This window comes from Dromaius novaehollandiae, chromosome 5, assembly GCF_036370855.1.
Source record: "Dromaius novaehollandiae isolate bDroNov1 chromosome 5, bDroNov1.hap1, whole genome shotgun sequence".
Taxonomy (NCBI): Eukaryota; Metazoa; Chordata; class Aves; order Casuariiformes; family Dromaiidae; genus Dromaius; species Dromaius novaehollandiae.
The window spans coordinates 76857372-76874999 of NC_088102.1; the positions used below are offsets into that span (position 1 = coordinate 76857372).

Here is a 17628-nt window from a genome sequence, read left to right on the forward strand (position 1 = left end):
TTCGGTGGGAGCAGTTTGGGAGCTGTAGATCTGACAGAAAATCAGCAGATGGGCAGATGGATCCATCAGGTGCTGAGGGGAGCATGTGTGTTTTCCAGATGCTTTTTTATGGCTTTTTTTTTGACTTGAAATTTTAATTTTGCCTCTTGGTGTTGCGTAGTGCAGATGGGTTTGGCAGCAGTATTGCTGAGTGTCCCTGGTAAAGTGTGTGTGTGTGGGGGGGGGGGGTTGCATTTCAGAGCAAGGAATCCAGACGAATCTTTGACTGTGTACGCCCCTTTGGAAGAATCGGATCCCTCTGCTGGTTGTTTCTCCCTTATAGCCGTTTCTGAAGCAGTGTTTCTCTGCAGCTTGTATGACCAGCTTTCTTGCCTGGTGGCACTTGCACCAAGGTAGGACAGAAGGAGGTGTAGTGACCCAGCAATGCTCATGTACTTCCTAAATTCATGGGAGTAAGGAGATGCATATTCTGTTCCCTGTTTTACAGAGATTCTTTACAAACAGCACTCAATGACCAGAGAGCTGTAATGAGGTCTGTTCTGTGTGCCAGTGGCTTAACACTTGCTGTTGGAGACAAGGTTATCACAGAGATGATTTTAAAGGGAGTTCCTGGGTTTTTACAGACGTAACAGTCTGTTCCCAGAGCCCTCCTAGGCTGCTGCAATTGTGTGTGGCCACCTTGCCCATAGGGGAGTATGCTGTCCAGGACAGGATTCCTGTGTTTCTCAAATGCCCGGAGGGCAGCCCATCCGGCTCAGACGCTCTGCTAGCAGTCCCTTGTCTGGTGGGCAGGGTATAAATAGCCCTGGAGTTAGGAACCACAGGAATGGCAAGATTGGTTCAGACTCTGGCTCCATTCAGTCTGGTGTCCTGGCCCTGGCAGTGGTCAGAGTCAGCAGCTAAAGGGATGGGAGCCAGAAACCCCTTCTCTAACTCAGCCCTAGCCCTTCCCACAATTTCCTTGCAAGCCTCAGGCCTGCTCCAGCTTTTAGCATGTGTTCCTACATGGCTGGGGGCTCAGGTCTCCATGATGGGGTCTTGCTTTCAGCCTGTTGTTGTTGCCAGATCTTCCTCCTGTTGTGGCTGCTCATTACTGGTGTTCTCACTTCATGCAATCGTGAACTGAATCTAGCTGTGCTGCTGATAGGAAGCCTTGCCCTCTGCTTCTCTGCCTTCTGCCATGCTGGGAGGAAAGTGAGACCAGATCACCTTCTGTTTTCCCACATGAATGTTTAACACAAAATACTTGTCACTGTAATCTCACAGTCTTTTGCTTCTGCTGAGATTGGCTGGATGCAGCTGGCAGATGCAGGGTCTCAGGCTGGTCCCACTCAAGCATCAATTAGTAGTTGTGATGCTGAGTTCTGCTTCTGCTAACTTGTAGCTCAAGGGCCTGGACTGCTGCTCCTTGCAACGGGGAGTTGCACCAGGGGTACACCTGGCTCTGCAGGCCTCCAGTCTGTTGCCACACCTGCAAACAAGCTCTCCACAAGCACAGTGTGGGGTCATGGGAAAGCTATTCCCTCCCTCTGGGCCTCAGTTCTCTGCATGTAAAATATGGATTAATAATTATCCCTCTGGTCTCCTTCCATTTGTCTATGTTGTAAATTGTCCAAGTTGTGGACTGCCTCTTGCTTGTGGACATAGGCTACCCTGGCTCACTGTTGGATTGTTGCCAAAATGCATACAAGGGTAACAGAGGCCAGTTACCTTCTTCCACATGGTGTTTTCTGCATCTTGGGTTATGCTGGGCCCCTGGTTGTGTCTAATCTCCCTGCCTGAGCTGGCCCGGATCATCCCTGCTCATGACTCACCAGGTATGCAAGCCTGATCTTTAACCTTCTGGGTTAAAAGTGTCAGTGAGCCCCACTGTTCCTGACATGCCCCTGGCACAGCCTGGGATGCCTGGAGGAGCAGGGGAGGATTCCCTGTCACTGCTGGAGCCCAGGCAAAGAACTTGTTGTGGTCTTGGCAGCAGGCACAAAGGGTGCTCTGGCAGATGAAGTCCATAGATCCTGTGCCCTCTCTGGGCCAGATCTTGCCATGTGAAGCCATGCACTGTTACTGCTCTGGGAACTTCTAGTTGCCTTCCTGAGTGTCCTGACCCCAATGTAGCTGACTTGGTGGCCAGGTCAAGTAAGGTCAGCAGGCTCCAAGAGGGACCACGGTTGGGTGGCTGGTGAGATGGGCCAGGAGGACAGGTTGTTCCCGTTCCCTGTGCAGCTGCTGAATCTCTGAGCCTTTTAGCCTGGCACCAAAAATTCGGCAAAGGCAGAGGAACCCTCCCAGCACAGCCAGCCAGCTGGTTCCTGGGGTGTCCTTGGGAGGTGTATAACAGTATAGGTTTCCCCCGAGTCTTCCCTTTCTGCAGGCGTGCCATTTAAAATAGCCTGTGCCTGTCTGTACGCAGAGGAGAGCAGGCAAAGAGGTGGACAGTGTTTCTGAAATGTGAGCTTGCATTGAAAACTTTGTCAGGCTCCCACCAACGAATCTTAACTATTAGGCAAGCCCTGGTTTCTTTGAGGAATTTGTATAGAGAAGGCTATATTTGGACATGTCTCTGCTTGGAGAGACTGTGTTTAGGCTTAGAAGTGGACTGTGACCATTTGCAACAAGCCTGGATTTTGTGCTTATACTCTCTGCAAGCAGGCAGGTTTTTGTTAGCTCTGAGGTTTGGTCCCTGCATTCACCTTCAGAGAGCAACTTGGTTCCTCAGCCTCTCATTCAGAGTCTGGTCTCTTCCCTCGGCATTCGCCATGCATCCAAAAGCAGAGGGTCCCCTAAGGAAACAAAACAGCCTCTGTCGCCCCTGCCAGACCTGCCTGCAGAGAGCAGCAGGGCCTGAATTTACTGGTCTCCTGCACGTGTTCTTCTCACTGAGCAAAATGGTGTTGCAGGTGGTAATGTGATGCTTGCTTGAATGGGTTTTCAACAACGCTGGTGTGCAAACAGCATCGAGGGGTCCTGGCTATCCCTGGGCTCTGCAGTCTCCTCTCTCTGGTTTGGACTGGCAGCTCCCATGATGCCTGCAGCCTTGGAAAACAGGGTCCTGCTCCCCGCTGGCCCCTGGCTACTGGTGCATGGGAAGTATTGACGCTGATCTGCCTCCTGCTGCGGGTGAAAAATCCTGCTGAGCTGTTCGCCAGGGCAGGGCTGTGTGTTTATCCTGTGCCACTGGCCACTCTCCAGCTGCACGAGTGCAACCACCTCCCTGCGTTCTCCGTGGGCGGCGAGAGCCTCAGGTTGCCCTCGCACGAGGACTTGGGAAGGGGCTGCCTCACTCCATGCCAGTGGTAGCTGCATTTCAGGGGCTGGGCACAGAGCCCCGTGCCACTGGAGCTGGCGCGTTTCCCCCCCACACCCAGCTGTTAATGTCAGCTGCTATTTATAAGCATGCGCAGGATGACCTGCTCCCCGTGTGCAGGAGAGGAGGCCACCTCAGGGTGCCGCTGGGTGCTGTGTGCCGGGCGGCACAGAGAGGTCCTTGCTCTGGTGGTGGGGGAGAGGGGAAAAGGCTCCTGCTGGGGCCACACTGAGGTTTTGCCAGGCCACCCCAACCTTTGAGGTGTAGCTGTGGGGGAAATCTCCCAGGCAGGTGCAGATCTGCAGGCAGAGGGTGGCTCCCTCTCTCCACCAGTGCTGTAGGTACTTACCATGTCACTCTGCACTAAAATAGTGCAAGCCCTTTGCTCCCTGGTATAAATCATTACCTCTCTGTGACCTTCACTTCAGCCCCTGGCTCAGGCAGGGCTGAGGGGAGAGGTGAGGGGCAGAGAGGTGGGCTCCTGTGCCTTGGAGCGGGGTGCTCTGGGCACCCCCATTGCACCCGGGGCCTCTGCGGCAGGGAGCTCCCCTGCCCCTCTCCCTGCCTGCATCGCCCCCAGCATGGTGGCACCAGGCCAGGGTGCACCAGCGCCTCACTGCACCCTTCCCCACCGGCCCAGCTCCACTTTGGCCCCTTTATCTGCTGCACGCTCCGCTTTGGTGGGTCCCTGTGCAGGGCTGGGAAAGCGGCCCAGTGCCGCCAGGAGGAGGAGGAGGAGGGGTGGGGAGAGGCCAGGCCGGAGCTTTGCCAGATGTGGGAAAGGAGAGAAGGGGGATGTTTTTGCTGCTTTCCCCCACAAACTCTTGCGAACAACAGGGCTGCTGTCCTGGGGATCCTTCCTGCCGCTGGGGGCGGACGGACCTGACACGCGTGTTGGCGTGCGGCACTCGTGGCGAGGGCAGAGTCGCTCGTCCGCGCCGACCCGGGATGCCCCGCGCATGGCCGCGCTCGCAGCGGCGTTGCGTGAGCATCTCTGCGAGCCCCCACGAGCGGCGCGTGCACCGTCGCCTGCTCTCGCTCACACCGCCGGGCTCTGCCAGTCCCCCCGGGGCTGGTGCAGGGAACGCGCGCTGGGGTGGGTGGAGAGTCGGGTCCCGGCGGCTTCCCCCGGCAGCGCTCCCCGGCCCCCTTCGCTGCTCTCGCCTCCCTCCACCCCCCGCATTGTTCCCGGCCCCGGCAGGCAGGAGGAGGAGCAGGGCCAAGGGCCAGCATGCGGTAGGCGCCCGTGCCGCCAAGGCAGGAGGAAGGCAGGCAGGAAGGCAGGCGCTGGGAGCGTGCCGCGGGCTGGAGCCGCCTGTCATGTTGGTCGAGCTGCTCTTCCAGGCTGCCTGTGTGTCCCTGTTCCTCCCAGGCGGCCAGGGCAGGGTTTACCCCGGGAGGAAGAAGCCGGTCAGCTTTGCAGTGGAGAGGTAGCCGGGTCCCCCCCCTTCCCTTCTCCCTCTCCCAGCCGCACCTGGGGAGCGCCACCAGCGGCACGCTGTGCCCTGCCACCGAGCTGAGCTTCGGCTCCCTCCGTCTGCCCCGCAGCCCTCTGGAGCCAGGGGCTGCCCTCCTGTCCAGCAGAGCTCCCGGGGCATGCATCCCTCTGTCTGGGAGCGGCCGCGTCAAGCAGAGCGTGAGCCTCGCAGCCTTGCCACTCCTCGCGTCAGGAGTGCTGCTTCGATGCTGCGTGCTTCGGGCTAGCTGGGGTGCAGCTCCTCTCTGTCCGTCCCTCCTCATTTTGGGGGCCGCCACCACAGTCTGCTTCGCGCCACACCTGCCCAGCCAGCATGGCCCCATCGTGCTCTGCTGCACGGGACAGGGAAGCCTGGGCTGCACGTCCCCCAGTCCTCGTGGCCATTCCTGGGGCCGAGGGGTCTCCGCTGGCTGGAGGTGGTTGGGAGGCCCCATGTGCCGACCTCCTCTGGACCACTGGTCTCCACTGTGTGGCTGCTGGGACGACGAGCTGGGACAGGAGACTGGGGCTCAGGGCAGGGTGGCCTCAGCCTCTGCTCCCTTGCTCAGGCGCCGCGCAGGGCCGCACGTCTGCTTCTCGGGCTTCGGCAGCGGATGTTGCCCCGGGTGGATGCTGTCACCAGGCAGCGGGCAGTGCACGCTGCGTGAGTACAGGTGCCCCGAGGGCGCCCTGGGGCGGAGGATATGTGGGGCGGGCAGGGGTCTCTTCTCCCCTAACCGCTGTCTCTTCTGGCTTTTTGCAGCACTCTGCTCCTTCGGCTGCGGCAGTGGCTTGTGTATCGCCCCTAACCTCTGCTCCTGCCCGGATGGAGAGCAAGGCATCACTTGCCCAGGTACCGCCTGCCTCTGGGTCCCCGGTGGTGGTGAGAGCCAGGGCTCCTGGCTCCCATCCTGGTATGGGGGTAGAGGGTGTTTTGGCAGGGCACATTGTTCCTCGTCCCTCCCCATTGTGAGGGTCGCTATCTTTGCCTGGGGCAAGCAGCTGTAGGGTGGCTGGAGTTTGAGGATGCTCCCGGAGCAGGCAGGGCAAAGGCACGGGGGGCCAGAGTGGTCCCCCGCAGACCCCCCGGTCGCATTTCAGAGCCCCCCGGGACGTGCGGGGAGTACGGCTGCGACCTCTCCTGTAACCATGGTGGGTGCCGAGAGGTGGCCCGCGTCTGCCCCCTTGGCTTCTCTATGGCGGAGACGGCCAACGGCATCCGTTGCACCGGTAAGCGGCACGGGGTCCTCGGCGGGGCGGGGGTGCCCGGTGGCATCCCCCTCCCTGCAGCTTCCCTCTGCCACCCCCAGACATCGACGAATGCCTGAGCGCTGCCTGCGAAGGGCTCTGCGTCAACACCGAGGGCGGCTTCGTCTGCGAGTGCGGCCCTGGCATGCAGCTCTCCGCCGACCGCCACAGCTGCCAGGGTGAGCCGGGGGCTGGGCCAGGCCGGGCTGGGGGGTTTGGCAGGGCTCCCTGACCCTCAGCCTCTGCCTTGCAGATACAGACGAGTGCCTGGCGACGCCGTGCCAGCATCGCTGCAAGAACAGCATCGGCAGCTACCGCTGCTCCTGCCGGCCTGGCTACCACCTCCATGGTAACAGGCACTCCTGCGTGGGTGAGCACGGCTGCAAGTCCATCCGTCTGCCTGGGACCCTCCTCCTCCTCCCCTCCACCGGCCGCAGGAGCAAGGCAGACGTCGCGCCCATTGCACGGCGCATGGGGAGCATCCCCGAGGCGCTTCGTCTCGCCCTGCCTGCCCGGGTGCTGACACATCCCTGTGTCTCCCAGACGTCAACGAGTGCCGGCGGCCAGGAGAGAGACGGGCCTGCCAGCACGCCTGCCACAACACGCCAGGCAGCTATCTGTGCTCCTGCCGCCCTGGGTACCGCCTCGGCGGGGACAGGGTGTCCTGCGAAGGTAACCGGCTCTTCCTCTGCGCCAGGGCTGGGAAGCTCTGTGGTTCCAGCTGCCTCTGAGGTGACATCTCTCTTCTTCCTCCCTAGGCTTCCCCAAATCCATCCTGGCCCCGTCCCCCATCCTGCAGTCCCTGCAGCACCCACCCACTCTCCTCCTGCTCCCTCCTGGCCCTGAGGGCCCCCTCCCGGTCCCCAGGGGCTCCCCCTCTCCCCATCTCCCAGCCCCAGCTCCGGGCACCCAAACCCCTTCCTCCCCTGCCGCCCCCTCATCCTCAGCTGCCCTGCTGCCACTGCGTACGGAGGGAGCTCCTGGCACCCCTGTGCCATCACCCGCCCTGCCAGGCCCTGGCTGCTGGTCCCGGGGAGCCCCTTGGGAGCATGGCGCCCACTGGACAGAGCCGGGCTGCCTGAGCTGCACCTGCCAGGTAAGTGGCACAGTCGCCGTGCCTCCTCGCCTTGCCAGCCAGCCCCACAACTGAGCCGACGTGTGCCGTTACAGAGAGGGCAAGTGCTCTGTGAGCCCCCAAGCTGCCCTGTGGCCTGCTCCCACCCGCTGCCTGCCCCGGACGAGGGGTGCTGCCCCAGCTGCACAGGTGAGCTGTGTTCCCTGTATCCCCCCCACCCCCGCTGCTCCCCGCTGCAGTACCCCATCACCTGCCCCTGGGCCTCATTTCTAGGCTGTCTGCACGAGGGGGTGGCCCGGGCTGAGGGCGATGTCTTCTCCCTGCCAGATGGGAACTGCACCATCTGTGTGTGCCTGGTGAGTCTGCGCTGGCTGCGTGGGGATCCCCCAGCAACTGCGCTGTGGGTGAGACTGCATGTGCATCGGGGCTGAGAATGGCCTCCATCATCCTTGCTGACACCCCATGGCTCTCCTGGTTTTGACCCCAGGCCCCTCAAGCTGCATGTGGACCTGATGGGATGGACCAGGCTGGGCTACAAGGGTTTATCCAGCGCCCAGCTTGTGCCACCTCTGCGGCAATGGGCTGGGACACGTGGGATGCTGGGGCAGACCCCATCCCTGACATAACGTCATTCTCCCATCACGGGAAAGGGGGGCATCACCAGCCTGCTTGGCCCCGTGGCCATGAAGTAATGGCCCTGGCTGCTGCGCTGTCTCCTCCTCAGGCTGGCAACATCTCCTGCATCTCCCCGGAGTGCCCTCCGGGTCCCTGCCCCAGCACCTCGACGGCCGACTGCTGCTCCTGCCAGCCAGGTGGGTCCTGCCACCCCCCAGCACCCACCCTGGGTGCAGGCAGGGCGGGAGGGAAGCTCAGGGGACACAGTTCCCCCAAGGGTGGGACCTCCTGAGGACCTGTGCTCTGCTCTTTGTCCCTGGCTGATCCCAGCCCTGGCCTTGCCACCTCTCTCCTCTCCAGCAAAATGCAACTTTCATGGCCGCACGTACATGCACGGAGCCCGGTTCAGCTTGGATGGGGATGACTGCACCACCTGCATCTGCCGGGTAGGTTCCTGTACCCACCAGCGTGGGTGTCCTGGGCAGGGGATGTGGGTCTGGTAGTCTCCCAGGGATGCTCCTGGACACAGGGCTTCCTGCCCTCCCCCACTGTGCTGCTGTGGGGATCTGGCCCATCTCTGGGTCCTGCAAAGTGGACAGGCCCCTGCCCTGGAGCAAAGGCCCCGGACCCAGGGCTCAGCTGGGCTGCAGGGTCAGCAGGTGACATGTCCTCATCTCCTCAGAGCGGCGAGGTGGAGTGCTCCTTCGCCCCGTGCCCTGCGCTGGACTGCCCTCAGCACGAGTGGCACCTGGGCCCTGGGCAGTGCTGCTTTGCCTGCCGGGACCCCCCGCCCCCCTCAGGTAAGCTGCCACTGCGGGGACTGGGGGGATGCCCGAGGACAGGAGGTGGGGGGTCACCTGAGGATAGGGAGAGCAGGATGTGGGGGCTGCACGGGCACAGGTGGGCTATTTGGGGGCAACATGGGTTTTAGAGGCAATGAGTGGAGAACTAACACCGGACAGGAGATGCGTGCGCGAGTACTGCACTGCACGTGCGTGCATAAGCAGGATGGGGGACCACTGGTGTGCATGCATGTGTGCGAGGGTGCATTAGCAAGGCGCGTGGCTCGGTGTGACCTTGCACGTGCCTCGTCTCTGCTCTGCCATCCCTCTCTCCCCACCAGGTTGTTTTGTGGATGACAACGGGGTTGAGTTTCCTGTTGGACAGATCTGGTCTCCGGGCGATCCCTGTGAGTTATGCATCTGCCAGGTGAATGAGAACCTGCTCTGCTTCACTCCTCCTACCTGCCCCTGCCCCATGCATGGCTCCTGGTGCCAGTCCCCATCCTGTGCTGCCCCTGTGGCTCCCTGACTCTACGTGGCATGTGGAGGCCTCAGGGGCAGGGGTCTGGGAAGGAAAGAGAGGTGGTTTAGATACAAAAGCAAAGTGCTTCTCTGGCTGCTTTCTCTGTTGAACCTGCTGCCTCTGGTCCTCCTCCCATCTGGGCTCCTGGGATGTGTAGCCTTTCCCTTGGGATCCCTGGGATGCTCATTGCCAGCAGCCTAGTTGTTCCCTGCTCCATCTGGCAGCTATGTGGGCAAAGCGTATGCCTTGTGGCAGAGCGGTGTTCCCAGCACAGCAGCTTCCATCCTAACCGCTGGCTGGCATTAGTGGGTCACCACCAACGCATAGCTCATCCAGACTTCCCCTGCCTGGTCCTGGGGAGCTCCCTGGCTTCGTGGGCCTTGAACACCTCGGCTTTTGGGCAGCATCTCCATCTTCCCTCTGGAAGGATCCTGGCAGAGACGGTTGTACCTGACACTGAGGTGCAGCCAGCTCTGGGGTGGAGCAGAGCAGGGGCAGGAGAGGTGGCACTGGCGCTGGCCCTAGGCTTCTGTCAAGTGCGTCTCTCTTGCAGGCAGACGGCTCCGTGAGCTGCAAGCGGACAGACTGCATGGAGACGTGTCCCTACCCCATCCAGATCCCCGGGCAGTGCTGCCCCGACTGCTCAGCAGGTGACGGGGCCTGAGGGAGCCGGCGGGGGTGCATTGGAGAGGTGCCAGCCGCACACCACCATCCCTTCTCTGAGCACCTACCGCCAGCCTGGGGCAGGATTGGAGCCAGTGAGCCTGTACTTCAGTGGAGGGGGTCTCTGGCAGGCCTGGTCCCCACTCAGCAGCCTGGGGAACATAACCTCACCCTCTCCTCCTCACAGGCTGCACCTACATGGGAAGGATCTTTTACAACAATGAGACATTCCCATCTGTCCTGGACCCTTGTCTAAGCTGCATCTGCCTGGTGAGGGCTGCTTCTGGGAGCAGATCTCCCAACAGCAGCAAAAACGTCAGTGGTGGCTGGGTTTTGTGGGTGGATGCTGTTCCCCAGATGCACGGGGCTCAGCTCCAGCCTGTGTTTTGTGGGGGGAACCTGGTCCATGGGAGCATGAAAGTGTGGGGCAACAACATCCCTGAGTCAGCATGCAAATCATTGCCTGATTTCTGCAGCAGCATTAGGTGAAAGCCTTGGTTTTGCATGCAGAGAGTGGACACTTTCAGATCCCATCCTTTTGGCTGGGCCCCAGTTTTTTCCTCCGTTGCAGGAAAAATCTTAGTGTTTTGGGGTTCCCCCCTTTTCCCCTGCCTGAGAGCCCCAGCTGGCCCTGCTCCATGCTAATACAGAGCCTTTGCATATGTCTCTGCTGTGTCTTGCAGCTGGGCTCGGTGGCCTGCTCACCCGTGGACTGTGCCATCTTCTGCACGTACCCATTCCACCCAGAAGGGGAGTGCTGCCCCATCTGCAATGGTAAGACAGTGATGGCCCTGAGCCCCCCCCGCCCCCCCCCCCCCAAGGCTGCAGGCAATCGCTGGGCCCCATCTCCCAGCCTGGCGAGGTGGCGGGGCTGTCCCAGCACCATGTGAGATGAGCCGAAGAGGCTTGTTGCAGCATCAGGGCAGCGTCAGGGGGAGCGCACTCGGCGCCCGCTGCAGTGCTGCCTGGCACAAGGGCCCTCCCTCGGCTGCTGTGAGAGTTGCTCCTCGCCTTGCTCTCTGCAGATTGCAACTACGAGGGCAGGAAAGTGGTGAACGGCCAGACATTCAGCCCTGAGGGCGAGCCCTGCACCCGCTGCACGTGCCAAGTGAGTGGTGGCCCAGAGCCTTGGGGTGGGAGTGGGGCTGCGTTGCTGCTAGCTGGCTCAGGCTTGAGGCAGGGGCTCTACAAGCTGGGGGGACCCGGAAGCCCTCTCTGCCGTGGTGAGGCTGTGCCAGGCGCCGTGGTGGAGGGGAGCATGGGGCTGGGGCTGGCAGAGCTGTCTCACCTGTGCCTTTGCCCTTGCTTTCAGCTTGGGGAGGTGAGCTGCGAGAAGAGGCTGTGTCCCCACTCCTGCACAGAGCCCTCTGTGCTCCCAGCCACCTGCTGCCTGCCCTGCCAAGGTAACGGGGATGCCCAGGGTGCTGGGGCAGAGTCCAATGGGGCTGGGGGATGGCCATGCCCTTGCCCTCACGGTGCTCCGAGTGGGACAGGTGCTGCAGTGCCATGCACAACCTGATCAGTTGGTGCCCAGCTCTGCTGGGGCTCCATTCCGGCTGCAGCTGCACACCGCCAGCCCTGGTGTGGGTTTGGAGAGGGGCCTGGGGGGAGGAGGTGAGGTGCTAACCGAAGGCATCTCTCTCTGTTAGCAGCAGACGCCCGGGTCCCGCTGCAGAGCAGCAACCCATCCCCATCCCCTGAAGACTCGCCTGCCCGCACCCAACATCCCAGTGTCCTGCCATCCACCGGCTTCCTGCGCCACCTGGCCCAGCTTCTGCTCCGTGCCAGCCCACCTCCTCCGGATGCTCGGTGCCTTGACACAGTGGCCGATGGCCCCTCTCTGGGCAGCACGGTGCCTGGTGCGTCCCCTCCGACTGGGCCGAGGGGGCCGTTGGCAGCCCTTCTGCCCACTGCCATCCCTGAACCTGCTGGCTTCCTTGGCACTGCAGCTCCCGGGGGCAGCCCCAGCTCCAACCCCAAGGCTCAGGGACCTCCTGAGGACGTGGACCCCTCAGCTGTGCTTCCATCCAGCAGGGAGCACCCTGGGGGGCGTGTGGCTCCCTAGAGTGCCGGCTGCTGCACATGCCTGGTGCAGTGTGAGGAGGAGGAGGAGGCCTGCAGGACCAGCAGGCCTGGCCTGATGGGCCTCCGGGGGGTGGGTGGGTAGCTGGGGCGCTGAGGCGTGTGGGTCTCCACACTTAGCACACAGGGAGGGTGAGGGTCCTTGCTCCCCACTCCCATGCCATGGGCACAGCACCTCTTGCTGAGGTGCAGAGGGTGTGCAGACCCCCGGGGACCTCAGGTGCCGCAGTCCCCCACCTCCCTGCTGCACTGATATGCAGGTGGCTGTGGGGCGGGAGAGGGCCTGAATGCTTCCCCTGGCCAGGTTGGTGCAGGCTCGGGAGGTGGGAGATGCCTCTGGCTGGGGGCAACGTCAAGCTGGGTGCCCCATACCAACCCCCAGGCACTGTGATCTCCCAGGTCCTCAGTGGTCACCCTTGCCCCCATGGTGGGCAAGGGGGCGGGCTGGCTTTCCTCCCCCTGATGGCCAAGCATGGGCCTGGGCCCTGGCTCCCCTTGCAGCACCAATAAAGTGGCCCTGATATTTATCCCCTCTCCTCCTCCTCCTGCCTGTGCTCAGTGTGCAGCCCAGTGCCACAGGCACCCTCAGGTGGCCTCGCCTGGGGGGATTTCTTGGCTGTGGGTTGGGTGCCCATGCTGGGCAGCACCTGCCCTAGGACACGTGGGGTCTCACACAGGCCTGGCGCCATGCTTTCCCCCTCCCCCCACCTAAGGCAGCAGGGCTGCAGCCAGAGGGATATGGGCCTGGGGGGAACCGGGGTTGGACCAGTCGTGGAGATGCTTTGCCAGGCAGTGAGCCAACGCCAAGTCCCTGAGCTGGGGTACATCTGGGATGGGACAACTCGTGGACCTGCTCTCACTGCCCGGCCCCAGAGAGGACTGGGGTCAGCGGCCCTTTATTGTGCCACGGTGGCAGGCTCATGCGGTGGGCGCCAGCCCCACCATGTTGTTGGCCCTGTCAAAGACGCTGTAGTAGCGGCGCAGGAAGATGTCCCCCAGGATCCAGAGCTCGTTGTCCGCCACGTGGAGGTCGAAGACCTCGAAGCTGCTCATGCAGGAGCCACTCTGCAGCTAGCGGGGACAGGAGGCAGTGGTGAGCGCCAGTGAGCCCTCGCCACCAGCACGGCTGTCCTCCCAGGCTGTTTCTGTTCGCCATCCCCTAGGCGGTGGTTCCCCAGGCCATTTGTAGCTGGTGTCACGTTGAGGGTGGCACAGCAGTGTCCAGCCATGCCTGGCACGTGGACCTACCTGGCGGATGTAGGCCTGGGGTGGCAGCGGGAACTGGATGCCGTTGATGATGAAGATGATGTCAGGCAGGCGGCTGATGAAACTGCAGTTCACCATGTACTGTGGGGTTGGGGGGAAGCAACAGCCATGCCTCAGGCCTGGCCGTTCCCACGGCAAGCGCGTGCCCAGCCTGAAGCAGAGCTGGGGTTCTTGGTCCCTTGCTCCTCCTAACAACCCTGCCACCCGTCCTGCCCTGTCCCCCGGCACTAACCAAGCTGTTGCTTGCCTGCACAGCACCAATTTTATATTGGATGTTGTTGATGCCAGCAGCAGGTCCGGCCACCAGTGAGGTGCCGCTGTCCACGATGCTCTGGCAGCCGTAGGGGCAGGCAATGGGGTGGCCATACATGGTGATGCTAGGGAGAGAGGGGCACTCATGAGATGGGCATCCTAGTGGGGACCTGGTGGCACAGTGAGATGGAGGGATGGGCACTACCTGTCCACTTTGATTTGCCAGTAGGTTTCTGCGGTCAGAGGGATCCAGCTGAGGTTCCCAGTGAAGTAGGTGTCATCAATGCCACCAAACATCACGAAGCTGCCGTTCTTCCCATCGCTGGAGAGAGGTGAGAGGGGAGTCAGCTAGGGCCAGGGCGATGATGGGGGATGCTCTGCTGACTGCCATGGAGCCAGGACACAGCCCTTCCCTGGAGGCTCCCGACACCTTGTCTCCTGGTGACCCGGGTGGCAAGGGAGAGCAGGGGGAATGGTGGTGCCAGCTGTGTCCCCTCAGACCTGGCTGCTGTTCCTCTTCTGCATGAGAGAGCACCATGCTCAGAGGGGGGTACGCAGGCTCCGACTGGGGAGACCTGCTGCAGGGAGGCTAGCAAAGAGAGAGTTCAGACCTGCTTTGGGAATGAGGTTGTCTCAAACTTAAGCTCTGTCCATCAGCAACATTTTCTTCCAGCTGTTTGCTCCATCCCTCGCATGGAGCACTAGCTTTGCTGCACACCAGCCATGGCTGCGTTTCCAGCCTTGTTGGGCCTGGTGGCTGTGCAATGTGCCTCAAGAGCACGAGGAAGGATTTGCCCACATCCAGCTTGGACTTACGGAGTCAAGTAGATGGAGAAAAGATCCTGGGACACCAGGCCTTGGCTCATCATGTTGTCAAAAACTGGGGTGGCCCTAGAGGAGGAGATGCTGGGGAAGGCCAGTCCCAGGAAGCCGTCGAAGGGCGCATAGGAGAAGAAGGAGCCATGCTCAGTCTTGCTGATCCCAAAGATCTGGTTAGATACCTGGATGCCCCCAACCTGTGGGGGAGAGTGGAGAGGATCAGGCATATGCCCTGGGTGACACCACCCCATCCACAGGTGGCTGGGGAGGACGGGGAGAGACCTGGGCAGTGTCGGCGTGACTCCCCTCCTCACGCTGCCCTGGCTTCATCCCTCTGCTGTGGCCTTTCCACCCACTGCCCCAGCCTGCACGGCTTGCCTTTTCTGTCCTCCCAGACACTCACCTGGACGGTGTCATAGGCCAGGTAGCCCATCATGCTGCCGGTGCCATACAAGGTGGAGATGCTGCCGGTAGCATTGCAGTAGGTGGAGGACAGTGCTGGGTTGTAGTGCCGGTGATCAGCTGCAATGGCAGAGAAGCGAGGTGAAAACCAGAGCTGGCAGCAAGCGTGGCACGATGGGGCTGCTGCGGCTGCTGCTTCTGGCTTTCCCACAGGGCCAGCTGGGGTGATTTAGCACTCCTCTTTAGGGCAGGAGAACAGAGGCAACTGCATTGGGCTGAGAGATGGGTCAGTGCCAGGGGGGCATTGTGCCACCGGCCTTGGTCCCACGACACTTACCACAGGCATCGCTGGAGCAGTACACTGAGGGCACCCACAGGTTGGCGGAGCCCGTGTCGAAGAGGACAGTGAACTCCTGGGCCGGGGTGCCGATGGAGATGGTGCCCATGTACTCCAACTGCCAAACCAGGGCACAGAGCGCCTTAGACCCCTACCTGTGGTGCTAGGGCCAGCCTTGCAGTTCCCCTGCACAGCCTTGCCCACCGCTGCTCCCAGTGCCAGCTGAAGGCCACCGCATCCCCCAGGGTCTGCTCTCACTCACGTCCATGTAGTTTCTCAGGGGCTCGGTGGCATCTGTGGTGAGGAGGTACTTGGCAGGCAGAGAAGGTGGGTGTTTGGTCAGGAAGTCATCCAGCAAGCCGTGGTCCATAAGAGTTTGTCTCAGGGGCTTCCTTTTCATCAGGCTGACCCTGAGAGAGAAGGCTGAAGTTAAAGACAGGGGGAGAGACATGTCTCCAGGCAGCAAGAACTGGCTTTTCCTTGCTTCTGGTCAGGGCTTTTCGGGGAACTGATCGCAAGCAATGTGCAAATTCCTGGAAGAAGTTTGCTTATAAGGCACTAAGGTTGGATGGTTCCCCAGAAAGCAGTCTCCCAGACCTCATTTTTGCCCGGGAAAATGACAAAAAGCCAGATCTGTGCCTCCAAGGAGCCACCGTTTGGGTTTAGCCAGGTGATTTCCAGTGAAGAAGGTAGTGATAATGAGTGAGCGACAGCCCAGCCCTGCACACAGTGCAGTTCACCTCCAGCATGTCAGGATAGGACCCAGTGCTAGCCATCGGGGGCAGGCACTGCCTTCCCTGGCCCAAAGTGTGGGCTGCATCCAGTGTCCTATGCTTGGGGTGCAGCAGAGCCAGAGACTTCACCCCAAGCCCCCCACGGGGACCTGTTGCCACATGCGGTGCCTTCCCACCCTACTCACTTGGTCACCAGGCCCCGAGCAATGGCCACCAGCCCCAGGAGCCAGAGCCACTTCATGGTGAAGCCTCGCGCCGGCATGCAGGGATGGAGCGTGGCGGTGGTGCCAGCCCTTATGTAGGGGCTGTGCCGAGGTGTCCCAGGAGCCCGGATAAGGAGTGCCGACTGCCACGATAAGGACTGCCTGAGCACCCTGGCTCTACCCCGGGCAGCTGGGGGCCCCAGCCTGCAGTTGGCACAAGCACCAGGGCTGTTTGCACAGCCACACAGGAGGTGCAGGAGCTGGCCGGGCATGTGGGGCTGTGCTCCCTCGGCTGGGGGCACCACACAGGTGCTCCCACCCCAGCTGTGGGGATGGAGCTGATCTCCCCATGGGGTGGGCAAAGGGGCTTGGGGCACCAGGTTGCAGGAAAGATCCCCAGATGCAACGTGCTGGTGGGCTCCTACGTCTTAGGGGTGCCTAGGGCTGGCTTTGGAACAAAGCAGCAAGAGGCTGGTGGGAGGCTGCCCAGGAGCTGGCACAGGGCCGAGGGCTCAGTGGCCCATGCTGGCCACGGGGTTGGAGCTGGCCTCAGCCCTGGCATGCTGTGCGAGGGGACTTGCCCATGGCAGTGGATGGTGGACTTTGTGAGCCGCGGGCCTGTGTGCCAGGAACAAACACGGCCCTGGGTGAGCCCTATCAGCTCAGCGGCGGCTTTACTTTGCACAGGGCCCTATCGGGCCTGATAAGCATGTGGTGAGTGGCCGGGAGTGCCACTGGCCGAGGGCAGCGACTGCCCAAACAGAGAGGCCAGCATTGCACAGGCAGAGTGTGCAGGGTGGGCACAAAACCTTCTCCAGGGCAAACTGCTGTGCAGCTCGGAGCAGTCCCCAGCGCTGGCTGAAGGGCACCTTGTCCTGGCGCCTGCCCCAGCGTCTGTTGGTCCAGGGAGCTGCCTCAGGCATCCCACGTGGGAGTCCCCTGGGAGCAGGAGGGCCACCCTCACCCCCCTACCTGCCCCCCCCCCCGACCCCCCAGCCCTGCGGGGATGGTTTCTGCACCCCTTGGGAATGGCTTGGCGAGAGGGGAGACCGATGCTGCCATCTATGGGAAAGCAGGTCCAGCCAGCTGGTGTGCCGGGCACTGCACCACCGGATTGGGGCTGGGGACAGTGGGCCGTTAGCACCGGGCCAAGCATGGTCCCATGCTGTGACCTAGGCCATAGCTGGCCCTTGCAGTGGGAGCCCACAAAGGCTGATTTGGAACCCCAGCTCTGCCCAGCCCCGGGTGCAGCACAGTCCCACTGAGCAGTGCGGTGCAGCTGGCGGTCTGGAGGGCATCCAGGAAAAACTACCAAGCCCCCCCCCCCCTTCTCCTCCTTCCACCTGCTCAGGATGCCTTGTGCCATGTTGAGCAGGGGTCACGGTGCTGTATGTGACCGGCACACGTGCCACAGAGATGTCGTATGGCTTGCGTCAGGATGGTTGTGCTCCTCGCCCCAGGGACCGAAACGGTTCACAGCACTGTTCTTGCATGCCTTTATTGCCCCATTGCCAGCAGGACGAGTGCAGTGGTGTTCCCCTCCAGCCCCAACGTGCACCAGGAAGAGGGATGCTCTACGCAGATGCATGTTCTAGCCTGCAGGTGCCAGCCCCACCACATTTTTGGCCCTGTCAAAGATGCTGTAGTACCAGCACAGGAAGCTGTCCCTAAGGAGCCAGAGCTCGCCAGCTGCAGAGCGGGGAATTGATGCCCATGAAGCCAAGGGTGCAGCCATCCTAGATGTTGAAGCTGCTCCTTGGCAGGCAGCCTGCAGTGCCATGGCTTCCCAGGGACCACGGGGAGCACACATGGGCCGGGGGGCCAGGGGCAGCAGATGGCACCAGTGGGCTCCCAGCCTTGCAGGGCT

The 17628-nt window shown here is 61.7% G+C and overlaps 2 protein-coding genes across 2 annotated transcripts; one reads left to right on the forward strand and one right to left on the reverse strand.

Moving 5' to 3' along the window:
* The first annotated feature begins 239 nt into the window (after positions 1-239).
* VWCE (von Willebrand factor C and EGF domains) lies at positions 240-12275 on the forward strand. The gene is made up of 20 exons (XM_064513391.1): positions 240-392; positions 5330-5424; positions 5524-5613; positions 5862-5990; positions 6071-6187; positions 6262-6378; positions 6552-6680; positions 6767-7104; positions 7179-7272; positions 7357-7439; positions 7571-7895; positions 8059-8144; positions 8381-8498; positions 8822-8907; positions 9557-9653; positions 9854-9936; positions 10350-10440; positions 10692-10774; positions 10979-11069; positions 11316-12275. The coding sequence occupies exons 2-20, from the start codon at positions 5391-5393 to the stop codon at positions 11729-11731; spliced, it is 2607 nt and encodes an 868-aa protein (XP_064369461.1). The 5' UTR covers positions 240-392; positions 5330-5390; the 3' UTR covers positions 11732-12275.
* Positions 12276-12563: 288 nt separating this feature from the next.
* LOC112988622 (pepsin A-like) lies at positions 12564-15832 on the reverse strand. The gene is made up of 8 exons (XM_064513403.1): positions 15087-15832; positions 14825-14942; positions 14489-14607; positions 14083-14282; positions 13472-13588; positions 13247-13391; positions 12997-13095; positions 12564-12813 (listed from the first exon to the last, which is right to left on the reverse strand). Exons 1-8 carry the CDS (start codon positions 15273-15275, stop codon positions 12667-12669), a joined length of 1134 nt encoding a protein of 377 aa, XP_064369473.1. The 5' UTR covers positions 15276-15832; the 3' UTR covers positions 12564-12666.
* Positions 15833-17628: the final 1796 nt, after the last annotated feature.